The sequence below is a fragment of the Fukomys damarensis genome, unplaced genomic scaffold (genome assembly GCF_012274545.1).
Source record: "Fukomys damarensis isolate Sample0158 unplaced genomic scaffold, DMR_v1.0_HiC HiC_scaffold_2, whole genome shotgun sequence".
NCBI classification, from domain to species: Eukaryota; Metazoa; Chordata; class Mammalia; order Rodentia; family Bathyergidae; genus Fukomys; species Fukomys damarensis.
Window position 1 is genome coordinate 48,675,757 of NW_022900914.1, and position 15,416 is coordinate 48,691,172.

The 15,416-nt window shown below is 41.1% G+C and overlaps 1 protein-coding gene across 1 annotated transcript in view; it reads right to left on the reverse strand.

The window, feature by feature from the left end:
• The window catches only part of Egr4 (early growth response 4), a 3,230-nt gene extending 2,771 nt beyond the window's left edge, over window positions 1-459 (reverse strand). Inside the window, exons 1-2 of the mRNA XM_010609811.2 lie at window positions 454-459; window positions 13-199 (exon numbers count right to left, since the gene is read on the reverse strand). Of these exons, the coding sequence (XP_010608113.2) occupies window positions 13-199; window positions 454-459 (193 nt within the window). The remainder of the gene's footprint in view (window positions 1-12; window positions 200-453) is intronic.
• Between the last annotated feature and the right edge of the window lie 14,957 nt (window positions 460-15,416).

Below are 15,416 nucleotides of genomic sequence, written 5' to 3' on the forward strand. Positions count from 1 at the left end.
CAAGCGCGGTACCCCTTGCGCGCCGGGCCGCGGGCTCGCCGGGCTGGGGCTGTGCCTCGGCTTCGTGCGGAACTTCCAGGAGTAGCGATGGCTGCTTGGAGGTAGAGGCCGGAGAGTTACGAGGTGGAACCTCGAGGATTTTGAGCTTCCGTAGTTTGAGAGTTCGAATCCCCCCTTTGCCACTTACATTTACTCCTTCCTAACCTGTGAATTTGCAGTGGAGGGAAACTGAGTTAGAGAACATAAAGTTCCAGGAATACTCAGTAAGCTGTTATTTATGGGTTTTGTTCACGTCTGTTTTTCCATTTTAAAAAGATTTTGTTAATTTTTTTAGGTGTGGGGGAAAGTCAATTAGTACAAAAGCGTTTTTTTTTAAAGTTACACTTTATATGCTTATTTATTTACAAAATCATATATTACAAGTTTGAAAATGAATGTCTTTGTACCACTCACCTTCATTCCTACCTCCTGAGGTACACACATTTAAGCTTTTTTTTCAGAAAAAAATGTATGCAAATGAAAACATGCGCATTGTTCTACAATACACTGTTTTCCCACTTAAAAATCTGAGAAATTTCATCATGCCTAAATACATAGACCTAGTTCTCTTCTAACAGTATGCAGCACACTCTTGTGAGGCAGGACCATGAGTCAGTTGGTCGCCTATCAGTGAGCATATAGGTAGTTTCCAACCTTTTGTTTTTACCAGAATTGTTAGAGTCAACATCCTGAACTATGTAAGGGTGAACATATCTCCAGGATAAATTACTGTGAGTGCAAATCTGGGCCAAAATATTTTGAAATTTTGATAAACAGTTGGCAAATTGTTTTTCAGAGAAAGAGGGCCAATTCTTGTACCCTGTTCAATGCTTCTGTAGACTATTTTTCTGCCTTCATATAAATGAAGAGATACTGTTTCCAACAATACACAGGGTCTCTACAGGAAATAATTTCTTGGAATTAGTGCCTGGAATAATCTGGCTGCTTCTGAGGGGAAAAACACCCTTAACTTTAAGGAGACTTTGCATCTGTGTTGCAGAAGCATCAGAATTAACTCCAGAAAAGAAATCTGCTGCCTGCTCTCTATGACCCTCTTCTGCTGTGGCTTCTTCTCCACTCCATTTTCTTACTGCCTTTAAAAAGTGTTATTCTGTCTTGGTTCATTACCTCCTTTCTGGAACTAACCAACTGAGGGAAATTAATAATAATAATAATAATAATAATAATAATAATAATAATAATAATAAGTGGAATGGCTTTACATTTTTTTCTTCATGAAGCGCTTCAATTCATGGGGCTCTGGGTGCTAGGAGGTTGAGAGGGCAGGTCTGGGGCCCCCTTTCCTTTTCTACTCTCTTTGTATGGAAACAGATCCCTCTGTGGGTAATGTGCTACAGTGGACAGGCAGTATATCTTCCAGCCTCCTCAACTTACTCTTCTTTTCAAGAGAGAGGGTCCGCAAGTGCCCAAACCTCATCAAGCTCTCAGGTTTTTCACTCTTTCTCTATTATGTAAACATCCATTCATTCAATTTCTCAATATTCATTCATTCAGTATTCATTCTTTACAAGCTAGATGGTAGATTTAATTTTTCTTCTATTTGAGAATCCCATCTCCATCCCTAGCTACCCACTCCCCTTGCACACAAATGTGTTCACAGACATGTCCCATCACACAATCACCTGCAAAACATATGGTGATACATTTATGCACATCTTCTCCTCAAGCCTGCAGATCATGCAAAGGGTTTCACCATCATGCCCTTGCAGCATGTCCTAATAAATGACGAGGTGTATGGTTCTATTTTAGCAGCACATATAATGCAGAAACCCAGCACTTGTCTATAAGGATTAGACACACAGACCACTATTTTCTTTATACTCATATCAGACTCAGGGTTTGATTCTAATCCAAATGCATTGCCAGGACCAGGTGAGCCCACACTAGACGTGCAGGGCACACATGTCTCAAATCCACTCTGGCATCTTGCTGCCTGGGAGGGAGAGGAGGGGAGGATTTTTGTTGGGCAGGTGTCCAGGGCTCCCCAGGTCACCCCATCAGGACAGATTGGGCAGCCCCAGGTTGCCTATCCCTTCTGCTGCTCTACCCTCTGCTACAGCATTCCTCCTCCTACTTAGCCATGGATAATTCTCCTAGCCCTTTGGTGAGGGGCCAGGCCATTGCTGCTCTCTGCCAAGGGCTGTTGGGCTTGGTCTGTGCTAGGACAAGGGTCCAAGTCACCCGAACTTGCTCTTGTTAGAGGACAGGACTCAGGGCAGGGCTAGAGAATAGGAGTGATTGAGGAAGGAGATGGGGAAACAGTTTTCTTTGGGTATGGACTGACCCATACCCCTGTCTCTGTGTGCTCTCCTTCAGTGACACATATACACCTTCAGGAAGGCTGCCTCTGGAGGGCAGTTTGCACCTGCCATTGGTTCCTTGAGGACAGGGATGGGGTATGATGGAGGTAGGCTGAGTATTTTAAAGCTCTTCTCAGTTCAGTCCCTCTTCCCACAACTTTTAACAACTTGAAAAGGGATTCTGCGCCCAGATGGAGTAAAGGCCTTTGGGAGGGCATGGAAGAGGGGCTTAGATCCTTGAGCTCTACTTTAATTGCATTTCATATATAAAATATACAGAGGGGAAATCACATACATTGAGCTCTTGACAAATGTTCTATCACTAAAGAATTTGGAGCAAGAAATTGCAGATTGATTTTACAGATGAGGAAACAAACTTGAAAAAGTTTAAATGCCTTGCCCCAGGCCACACTTCCCTTTTCTGGCAAGGCTGAGCTAGGGCTAATCTACTCCATAAGATAATTCAGAAAATGATAACTAATTTTACAAAAGGATTCACTGTGAGATGGCTTTAGATGGAGGGTTTTCCAATAGCTTTTCAAGCACAATGTGATATGCAAACTCCATCTGGCCAGTGTCCATTCTTGCAAGACTTCCCTGGAGTGACTGCCATGCAGAGGACTATAGCAGGCACGTTTCTGAGGGTGTGTGTCCTTAGGAACTACTGTGGAGGTGGTATTGGTGTGTGTGTGTGTGTGTGTGTGTGTGTGTGTCCTTGGCGAGAATGAGAAGGAATTTCACATTAATATGAGGATAGGTGAGGGAAGGAGAGTTTATTTTAGAGACAAGCACTGAACAAACACTTGCTGAAGAATTAATGAATAAGCGAATTCATTCACCAAATGTTCATTGAGAACAGCCCTGTGCCAGGTGCTGCTCAGGCCCTTCAGATGTCACAGTGCCAAAGACTAGAAGCTCTGTATCCATGGGGTGAGGTAGGGTGGTGAGAGAAGAGGAGAGCAGGAAAGGCTGCCCCTCTGTCCCTTCTGGGAAAGGCCCAGCCCCTGTCATAGCTCTGGTAATGCTCCTGTTCCCTCCACCATTCCCCACCTTGATCTTTCTGCTTTAAATATCATTGTGTTCAAATAATAGTGTATATATTTAAAAAGACTCCAAGAAGACAGCTGCCTGAGAGTATTAATCACGAGGAGACCAGTGCTCGGTTTCCATGGCGACTCCTGAGGGAGCTGAAGAGCAGTTCCCCTCCTATTTCCTGGGGCCATGGAAATGCAGGGACACCGCATTTCTCACCCCTCTCTTTCCTCTCTACCTCTCTCCTCATCCTCTCCCTTCTTTTCTCTTACCTTCCCCATGCACTTCCTCTCTTTTCTCTAACTGAAGGATTTGTTTACAAGTAGGGACAGAGGCAGGGTAGAGCCCTCAGTCTGACAAGAAACAAGGCCAATGCGACTGCAGCAGAGATGAAGTTGTCCCCCAACGGTAGTCTCCGTAGCACCCAGCTTCCCTCCCAAGACCCCTTCAGTGCCCCCTAGGCTCTGATGACCACTGGGACCGAGGAAATATGATCATCTGCTCCTGAGACAAGGGACCCACTCTCAGGGTTCTTCTCTGTCTCTTCTCTCTGTCTTGCCCATGGCCAGTCACTCGTTTGTGATTTGGGTCACTGCTATGATTTTTAAGGTCCACAAAAGTAACCAGCATATGGAAAAAAATTTGCTCAAAATTCTAATGGAAAAAGAATACTTTCACAATCTTAACCCAGACACGTACATTAAAAGTTTCAGATTGACCCTACAGACATTTTCATTCATATTAATTCAAAATTCATTTATTCAACAGTTGCATTATTATCTTAATTATTTACACTAACTGTATTCTATACATTGTAACTAATGTAACTTGTGCCTTTTATGGTTTTAGTGTTTTTTCATCATGATATAGATTGATCTCATGTATTTCATCATGTAGACATATTTATGTTTTTAACACCATAGTTTCCTGATTTGTGGCTTTATAAATAATTTGGCTATATATAGCCTTTTATGTATACTTGGTATACAGGAGAGGTTTTAGTATTTCATTATTTTCTAGGTATTGAGAGATTCATGTACTCATCACTTTTAATAAATGTTTATTAGTACACATTTGCAGTATGTAATGATTACATACATTGTGGGGAGTTGGTACATATACATAACACATGTTAATACATTTTACCCTCTTGCCCTCTCCCTCCTCCCTCCCAGTATTCATCTCTTCATCCTCACACTAGCCTGATAAGTACTATTGTTATCTTTATTTTACTGATTGAGGCGTGAGGTGGTTAATTTGTCTAAGCTTACAATGTTAATAAGTGATGGTTAACATTTGAACCTATAGTCTAGTCATAGGGTAGATTCCAAAGGGTGGAATTTCTAGGTGAAACGTACACATATTTAAAATTAAATATACTGTCGGGCCAGGGATTTAGCTCAGTGGTTCTGCAAAGTCTTGTGTTTCCTTTCTACCACTAAGGGTTTAAGGCCTCTCTCAGGCCTTTGCGTGGGAGTGTCCTCATCATTCCTCTACAGAGGCTCTGAAGGTGAGGCTCTCTGGCACTGGACTGGGAGGAGGACTGGGTGGGGCCCTCTGTACTTGCCTTAGTTTTGTTCATTTTGTTTCAGATGATGGGGAGGTGGAGAGGAGGAGCTGTAAGCCCTGTAAGAAAACAATTTTTCCTAGGTAGTGCCTAAGTTGCTCTCCCACAGGAGAAGGGAGATGATTTTTCTATCTTCCATTCTGCATCCTTTTTGGGACAAAGTCAACACCAAAAAGAGGAGAAAAGGTGGATGATCACAGTAAAGCTGTGTCTAGGATGGATCCTAGGAGGATCGGAAGTAGGGGGTGGACACAATGACTTCTCCCTGCTGCTCCCTGCTCAGCTCCCATCATCCTTTGTATCTAAACCTGGTCGTCCTTTTATGGGAAATACTAGATTTTGATTCTGATAGTTTTTTGTTTCATTAGATGATGGAGTTCAGAGCATTACATTTCAATTTATATGAAAAGGAGGCTGAGAGACCTGCCTGATGTGTTTGTTCTTTTGCTGGCCTTTTCCTGCTTTTCTAACCTCATTTTATTGTCTTTTTACCTTCTCTCGTCCCTTATCTTTTGATAGTGGTCCCGCCTGCACTGGGGAGGACTGATTGAACTCAGGGCCATTGTACTGAGCTACATTTTCAGTCCTTTTTTAAGACAGGGTCTTGCTAAATTGCCTCCTGCCTCCCAAAGTTGAGAGTGTTTTTAAACCTCTTTGAAGCAGTTTGGTGCCTGTATTAGGATATGACAACATGACTTCAAAACATCCAGATAACTTATCCTGGGTCCTTGGAGTGTCCCTGAATCCAGTCCACCACCATCCAACTAGGCTTCTGGTTGAAAGCAATAGAAATGCAGCCTTAATTAGTTTAGAACAAGAAAAAGGGGGTCATTTATTGGCCCAAAGGAATGTCAACTGACATGTAAGGTGGTCAGGGCCATAGCTGGGAATCAGGAGTCAGTAGAAGCAGAAGCGGAGAGTTTTCAGAATATTCTGAGCTCTACCTCTTTTCTCTCACTGATGATTGAAGCTTGGCATTAGCAGATTCTGTGTTTGTTACATCTGCTGCTGTGATAAATGAATTTTCATTCTCAGTTCTAGGTAGGGAATCTCAAGAAAGACCTCTGTTCTCCGCTGTAAGGCAATTTTCTGGCTAGCAAGCAGGGTGATATACAGCTGGCAACGCCTCTAGGGGATTTGTGTTTTGAGAGCCATTTCTAGGGAAGAGGAAATCACTGTGAGCCAGAATCCTCCCAAGAGACCTCGGCCTGGGTCCCCCAGGGCAAGAAATGGACAGAATGTGCTCTAGCACATTCTTATAACCAGGGACAGAAACAAAAGTTCCCTCTGCTTAACAGTGCCCCTGGAGCAAGTCACCTACTCCATCTGTCTGCCAGCTCCAAGGAACACTGCCCAAAATAAAAATCCCTAATTAGAAATCCCTGCAATCCAGAGCAAAACAACTTATTTGTTTCCTAGAATAAGCTGGAGCCACATTTGGCTTGGCAACAAGTGAGTCCCTCACATTCTTGCAGCATGCCACGTGAAGATTCCAGCAGGGACCTTATTCATTCAGGGCACAAAGGGAGGTCCCTGGTGATCACCTCCCCAGGCAGCAGCAAGCAGGGGCCTAGAACAGAACTGGTTTTATCAATGATGTGCAGCGGGGTTCTGGAAGAGGTAGGTAGGGAATTAAAAAAATTTCAATAGGATTTCTAAACACCATTTCCCACAAAGGCCTACCCAGTGACACCTACATTTGGTAGGAACATATTTAGGATTCTTTTTTCTTTCTTTCTTTCCTTCTTTCTTCCTTTCTTTGTTTCTTTCTTTGTTTCTTTGTTTCTTTCTTTCTTTCTTTCTTTCTTTCTTTTCTTTCTTTCTTTTCAGTGTTGGGAATTGAACTCCAGGCCTCTTTTTTCTTTCTTTCTTTCCTTCTTTCTTCCTTCCTTTCTTTCTTTCTTTCTTTCTTTCTTTCTTTCTTTCTTTCTTTCTTTCTTTCTTTCTTTTCTGTGTTGGGAATTGAACTCCAGGCCTCACAGATGCTAAGCAAACACTACCGTATGGCCTGCAGGAGACAACAGAATTCAGTGATAGAGTAAGACCTCAAGCCTGAGAGTCAGCATAACCAATGCCTATTCAGCTCTGCTATTTACTTGTTCAAGTAACTTTAAACAGATCACCAGCCCTTCATGTGCTTGCATTTTCTCACCTGAAATGGGAGAATATCTTCTGAGCTGCTGTGGCCTCAGGATTGAGTTAGAATGAACAAATTAAATAGTTCAAGCATAAGTACTTGCTACAATGAGGAATGGTCATGTGAGAAATAATATATATCCAATTAATAAATAATGAATAAGCATTCCCACCCCAATATGTGTCTTGTGTTTTCTACATACTTCCTTCTAAAGGGGTGGAAGTGCTTACTATGACCTAAATTTCATGGTTGTCTTCTTCCAACCTTTGCTCTTATTCATTTACTAATTCACCTAAATATCAATTGAGAGCTGATATTTCAGCCTGTTTATCAACTTAATACAGAAGCATGTGATGCATGTGCCAGTGGAGGGTAGACGGGATGATGTGAGATCTTAGAATGAGGCAGGCAGTGGTTATCTAGTCAGGATATTCGGGGATCACTTCTTCAAGGAAATGACATTCCCACTGAGACTGGAGGAGTGAGTAGAAGACTGGAAAATGGTTGATGGGGAAGATGTTGTAGGCAAAGAGGACAGTATGTACAAAGGTCAGGAGGAGAAGGGCCAAAGCAGAAGAGGATACAGGACACTGAAGAAAACTCTTAATGCCTGGAATATAAGGAGTGAAAGAGACTAGAAAGAAGTGGGGCCTGGCTGGAGAGATGGGCAAGGGCAAGCTCATGATCATGGAGGACCTTTTAAGCATGTTTAGACATTCTCATTAAAGCAAGAAGATGCTGATAAAGGTTTAAGCTGTGTAGGAGATACACTTCTCATCTTAAGAGAGACCAGTCTGATTACAGTAAAGAAGATGGCCTGAAGGGAGAGTGGTTAGGAGGCTGGGCAAGTGAGAGAGGGTCCCATGTCTCAGCCCAACCTGCGGTGGTAGCAGAACAAGGGAAGCTTCAGAGTAAATACCCATTTAGGAATCTTTCTTTCTTTCTTTCTTTCTTTCTTTCTTTCTTTCTTTCTTTCTTTCTTTCTTTCTTTCCTTCTTTCCTTCTTTCCTTCTTTCTTTTCTTTCTTCCTTTTCAGTGTTGGGAATTGAACTCCAGGCCTCACAGATGCTAAGCAAGCACTCTACCACTGATTTATATACACCCACAGTCCAAGATCTATTCTACAATGGATATATGTGGCTGATTAGTTACAGCTGGGGCCTAGAGGAGAGAAAAGAGTCAGGGCTGACTCTTGGGTCCAGTTTTGACAGTGGGATAAGCATTTATTTAGGTGGAGAATCAGAGGGAGCAGTAGAGTCCCCTCACCTACACATGCTGTTTTGTTTATGGAGCTATTTATATGCAGTAAAAAGAGCAAATCTTAAGTGTATGATTTGATGACTTTTTACTCCAATGAATATATAAACCATTTATATCTCCAGAATGTTCTCTTATGCCCTTTTCTAGTCAATAAACACCCCCTCTTTGAAGTAATCACTTTTCTCAATTCTAACACTATAGATTAGTTTTGCCTATTCTTAAGCTGTCTATAAATGGGATAATTCAGGATGTACCGTTTTGTGCTTGGCTTCTTTTGAGCAACATAATGTCTCTAAGATTTATCCATTCCATACTTTGCATGTATCAGTGGCTTGTTCTTTAAAAAAAAATCATGGACTACTATCCCATTGTTTGAGTATACCAGTTTGTTTATCTGTTCTCCCAATGACAAGAGTAAGCTTTTGTTGTAGTTATTGTTTGCATTTATATTTGTTAGTTTTGGGGAGGCCGAAAGAAGATGATTTAGAAATGGGTGACAATGAGAAGATATCACAGTTATAAATCCTTATGATTGACTATATAGCTCTAAAATATAAACAAAAAATGTAAAAGAATATAACTACCTCAGTAAAAATCCAATAATAAGTCATGTTTAATGGTACATGCCTATAAGATGAGCTTCTCAGGAGGCTGAAACAGGAGGATGGCAAGCTTGAGGCAAGCCTGGGAAACTTAACAAGAATCTGTGTCAAAATAAAAAGAATAAAATACAAGATTTGGAGTATAGCTCAATGGCAAAATGCTTGCCTGCATGTGCAAAGCCCCTGGGTTCAATCCCAAGTACTGCCAAAAAACAAAACAAAACACAAAAAAGGAAGAATATGTAAGATAAATATGACTAAAAGTATAAGTTTTCCCTGAAGGGCATTAAAAATAGAATCAGTGGAGAGATAACATTTCTTTTTTTGGGGGGGATGAGAAGATTGAATTTTATGAATGTGTCAGTATATGCAATTAAGTTCTCTGTGATCTGGACACTGAGATGGAGTGAGGAGTATAAGGGATTTGTTTGGGAGTAACACTTCTGAAAGATAAAAGCAAGATTGGGCAGGAGAGCTTCAGATCACTGTGTGCCTCTGACAGAGTCTCAGCCAACCCAGTGGTGAGTTCCAGGGTTGACCCATTAGAAGAATCCTGCATTGGGGTGAAAGGACCAGTTCCTAGTACCTGCACTCAGTTAGTGGTAAAGGCCTCCCTGGAAAGAGCATGGACTGGACTTTTACAGCTGACAAAAAGGTGCTGACACCTGTCATCTTAACTAACTCTGCTTGCAGCTTATCTTTCTTAAAGGGAGACCCAGCTACTTTGCTACACAGTTTCCATGGTCAGTTCTCTCTGAATCAATCTGCAAATTTTATGCTATCTCACTAAAAATGCCAGTAACATGCGATTCTTTTAAGGAATTGGGATGTAAGTTGACAATTTAATTTTCAAGTATGTTTGGAAGGTGATGAAAGGTAATGAAGAGAACTGTGGAAACAGCTCATGTCCTATGTAATATCCAAACCTATTAAAATAGTATAATGCAAGAGTACCAAATGGACTGGTAGTTGAGTTGAGAAACCAACCCACATATATGAGGGATTTAGGATGTGATAAAATTAGCTTTCCACATTAATGGCAAATGTTATAATCAAGAAATATATGAGAGAATATTTTTGTAATCTCAGAATAAGGAGGAAGGTCTTTCTAATCATGAAATAAATTCCAGAAGCCATATTGGAAAGGTTGGCAAGTTGATCTATATGAAAAATTTAAATGTTTGACAAAAACAATCAAACAATATTAAAAATTGAAGACAGTTTTGGAGAAAAATATATTTCTTATCTGTAATAGACATAGATTAATATTAAAAGAGTGCCTACAAATAAATTTAATGAGACAAACTACTCAATAGAAATAAATTAAAGAGCAATATGAGTAATAAACAGATGATGTCAGGTGTGGTGGCACATGCTGTAATCCCAGTACTCAGGAAGCTAAGGCAGGAGGATTGCTGTGAGTTTGAGGCCAGCTTGGGCTACATAATGAATTCAAGGCTATCCTGTGACTACACAGTGAGACCCAGTTTCAAAAATCCAGAAAAAAAATAGTATTGAACAGATGAAAGCATGCTCAACCTTACTGATAATCAGATAAGTGCACATTAAGCAACAGTGAGATATAAGAAGCAAAGATTTTAATTTCCAGACAAGTTTAAAAGGTTAATAGTATTCAGCATTTGCATTAAAGAATGAGCCATATCTAATCATAGAAAGTTACTTATTATAATTCTTACTATAAATTTTTATTTTAAGGTTAAAAATCTCAGAACAACATTGATAGTATGATTCTTTTTTTGGGGGGGTACTGGGGATTGAACTTGGGTCCTTGGGTTTGGCGAGGCAGGTGGTAGAACCACTGAGCTAAACCCCTGGCCCTTATAGTATGATAATACTTTTGAAAAAAAATATTGTGTGTGTGCACGTGTGTTTATGCTTATGGATATATGTGTGTGTGTGTGTGTGTGTGTGTGTGTGTGTTTGTATATGCATAGAAAACAGTCTTCTCCATCACTTGTGCAGAAGGGCAACATGACATTTTTGGTTAACTTGCTTTATCTCTGTTTCACCTTGCTTCTAAGGACCCTCTCTGCCTACATTTCAGAGCCTAGAAAGCTGAAAGCTATGTTTTTCAGACTCCTTTGCAACTAGAATTCTTTTCTTTTCTTTTTTTCTTTCTTTCTTTCTTTCCTTCTTTTTTTTTTTTTTGGACAGGGTTTCACTATGTAGTTCAGGCTGGCCTTGAACTTACCGTATAACCCAGGTTGGTCTCATATTCAAACTCAAACTTCTGCCCCAGCCTCTCAAGTACAAAAATTAATGCTAGGATTATAGGGGTATGCCACCATGCCTACCTTGCAGCTAGATTTTTGAATGCAAATTAGGCAAGGCAAGTAGACATATTATATGAGATTAAGAAGTTTACATGGGGCAAATGTCATCTTTCTGCCTCTTTCATTGTTTTTCTGCCATCAGCCAGGTTAAGGAAGGTGGACTTTTCCCAGCAATGTCACAAGACTTGAACTTTTCACACAGTGGTATTCCATTGTCCTGGCTTTTGCAGTGCTGAAAGGAGTTAAGGAGTTGTGCTGGTCAACAGGGACTTCCTTGTCCCTGGATTACACCTACTGCAGTGTTTTTTTGTTTTTTTAATTCAGTGATCTTACATTCTGAGATTCATTCCAACTCTTCCAAGGATTTTGCATCTGATATCCTCTAATAAACCTTTCCCTTTTTAGAATGCATAGTTTCTATTTATTTGTTTCAGTTATTTTATGGTTGCGTAGCAAACCACCCAGAAATTTGTGGTTTAAAGCTGCAACAATCATTTATTTTGCATGCAAATCTGCAGGCTGGGCAGGACTTGCTAGACAAGGCTCATCTTTGCTGTATGCTGTGTAAAGAAGAGGAGCTTACCAAAGGCTGAAAAGATCTATTTCTAAGCGGGCTCACATACTTGATTTTGCTGGCTGTAAGCTAAGCTCCTTGGTTCCTGCCCAGGCGGGCTTGTCCATGTGATGTGGACTTCCTTACAGCAGAGTGGCTGGATTCTCAAGACAAGCTTTTTGAGAGAGGGAAATAGAGGGAGACAGGTAGATAGATAGATAGGTACATACATACATATATGCATCCCATAGAATTGCTTCTGCCATATTGTCATAGTAGAAGCAGTTACAAAGATCTATCCAGGTTTAAGGAGAGGGGACTTAAACTCTACATCTTAATGGAGGAGTGGCAAAGTTCTGGAGTGGCAGTACTTTTCTCTGGAACCAGTTTTAGGAAGCACAATCTGCCACATTCCTGCTCTGAACCACGATGAACATAGTTAATAAGGGTTATTTTAAAAATACTTAAGAATAAAAGGTTGAAAACCAAATACAATCAAAGTATTAAATCTGTGACTATCTAAACAAATAACATTTTAAAGGAATTTAGCTCAGTGGTTCTGCCACCTGCCTCGCAAACTAAAGGTTCTGAGTTTGATCCCTGATACCAAAAAAAGGAATGTACAAGAAAATCAATATAAGGACACACTTTTTTAAAGGTTAATATTTTTAGAATAAAAAAGCTAAAATATAGAAGCAAATAATTTTTTTAAAGTAGTTGAATATGTAAGACAGGAAATGAGGGAAAATAACAAAAAGAAGTAGAACTGGAGGCTTGAAAATTAGGGAAGCCAAAAAAAAGAATAAAAAAAATGATCAACAGCTCACATCAGGACAATTAAAGATGTTAAAATAATATTGAACCCAAAGTCTATTAAATTAAATAAAGTATATTTTTTGTTAAAATAAGAAAAAATGGATGGGAAGAGCCAGTTAAAGGACAGTTCTGACCCCACATTGGAGGAGTCTCTCTTCAAAGGCCTTGCACAGCCCAGATTCCCTTTTAGGGACAACAACATCCTGGCTTAAGAGTTTCGTTCTCTGGCTGATCTCTCCCCCACTACTCTCTTGCTCTCTCCTCCATGATAGTTTCAGGCTTCTGTCTCAGCAAGTCTCCCTGGACTTTGCTTCCTTTATCCACATTCTTTCTTGGTCTTGTGGCCACCACAACTGGGTCATCATCCTGTCATCCTGGTCTTCATAAAGAGAGAACAGAGTGCCAGCAACTGCTTCTTGTGGAGGTCGTTTTGTCAGCCTGAAGGTTGAGGTGGGACGTGGTCTTGGAATTGATGTAGACAGCTTGTTGTGAGGACCCAGGAGCCTGTTGTATCATCATAAATGCATTCTGTCAATTCATGCATCCTTCATTTTGCTTATCTAATCTGTCACTGCCTTTATGGTTGTTTTGTTTTCATGGTGGTGGCTATGTGATCAGTCTTCATTCTAAGCACACACTGTTTCCAAATAGAAGAGTTTGGGCTAATTTGCTTTCCTGAACAGTGCTATAGTGCTTTGTCCTTTGATGCTATTATCAAGCTCTCTTCACTGTGTTGCAATTATTTATACCAGAGGACCCTTGTTGAGGTCAAAGTCCCCACATCATCGAAATCTCAGATTTCTTTTAGGGCTGTTTGGGAAGCTCACATAAGCAGAATTAACCCAGCTGTTGGGAACCAGCAGCAAACCCTCCAAAGCAGCCCAGGGAGAGCAGGAGATGAAGTAGGGGTGGAGGGGTGAGAGGTGATTGAGGCAGGCTTCAATTATGTTGCTAAGTTCTGAGTTGCTTGCTCCCTGAATTATTGTGCTAGCTCACCCTGGAAATGGCCACTTTCCTGGCAGTTCCATTTATGAGCTGGGGCCACCTGCTGCTGTCACCTTTGCTTCTGAGTTGCTGGGGTCCCTGACAATTCTGCTGCCTTCAGGAGCCTTATGTCCCTTGGCCACCAGAGGCTGATCCTTTCTCTAAAGAAGCAGGAGCAGCAAGACTCATTAGTGGGATGTTAGCTTTGTGAGAGGGGCTGGAGTAAATGGGAAGTAGGGGTAGAAAGAAGAGGGACAGAAGCCTTTGAATGAAAAATTTTAGCCTCTCTCCTTGTTTTAAAAAATTGAAGGATATGAGAGTGGCAGGACCCAAGTTGATTATGCAGTGGGGTTCTGGGGAGATGGTTCACCCCTGCTTTCCTACAGGGCCCTTCTTGACCAAGGACATCTGCTGGCTGGTCCCCCAGCCTAAGGACTGTGTTGGAGGCCTGCTCATCTTTAATACAGAACCAAGAAGCCTTAGAAGATCCATAGAGCCCAACCCACTGGTCTGAATAATTCATATTTGGCCAAATGAGTAAATCGGCTCTGGATTAAAATGAAATGGATGTTTGAAAAAATTAGTAGAGATAGAGAAGTAGAATGAGGACTCAGGTCAAATGCCTAGAGGAGAATCCTAGTGAACAGTGATGAGTGTCAACTCCATGCTAGCACTTTGTATTTGTCAACTCCTTTCTTGCTCACTGTTGTTCTATGAGGTAGGTGTTCATGTGTTACATATGAAAAATTTAAGGAACAGAGAGCTTAAGTTTTGATCCAGGATTAAAGAGCTAGAAAGTAGGAGATCTGGAACATAGATTCAGAAGTTGAATTACAGACATATTTCTAACAATTTTTCTTTACAGTCTCTTCTTTCTTGCATGTAGTGAATGGCCTTCCTACCAGTCTTCGGACCTATGTTTGGATTTGGCTGTGCTGGGAAGGGCCTCCTGCCCTACTGTAGAGCTGGCCCTCTAGTGACATGCTGCCCAGGGCTAATGTAGCCTTCCGTATTTCCCTCAGGAACACCCTACCTGGCATCTGTGCTTAGGTCACCTCTCTCTTTGGCCATGTCAATCTCATGCATAGGAACTCTTGGATTTTCTAGAAATCCTAAGAATGTGACACTGCTCTTCCTGATGCCCCTTGTCCACATTACATCCTTTCTAAACTTTCAAGTCTCTTTTTTCAAGGCCCTCTGCCTTAGTCAGTTTTTCCTTATTATGACAAAATACCTTAGATAATCAACCTAGAAGATGGACAGGTTTATTTTGATTCATGGTTTGAATCCATGGTCACTGGGCCTCGTTGCACAGGACGTCATGATAGGAGTGCATGGCAGGGGAGGCTTGCTTGCCTCATGGAGGCCAAGAAGCAAAATTAGAGGAAGAGGAGGGGTCAGATGCCTAACATCCCCTTCAAGTGCACGCCCCTCAGTGACCTAACTTTCTTCTACTAAACCTCACTTCCTAAAGGTTCCATCACCTCCTGATACTGCCTCAGGCAGAGGTGACCAAGGCTTTAACATATGACCGTTTGAGGGCATTCAAGATCCAACTCATTCACAGCCTTCTCTAATAGGGCTTTTCTTGTTTTTTCCTCCAGGAAAAATGACTCAAATTCTTAGACTGGGCCTCCCTCTTCTCACTGTGCTCTCATTATCTTTTGTTACACCTTGGTTAAATTCTGAAGTTTTATACAAAATAGCTATTTGGGTAAGCATCTATTTCCCTAATACATTCTAAACTCCTTGAAGACTGGCACTGTTTTGTTTTTTTCATTTCACCTTTTCACCCTTTTCGGCACCCAGCC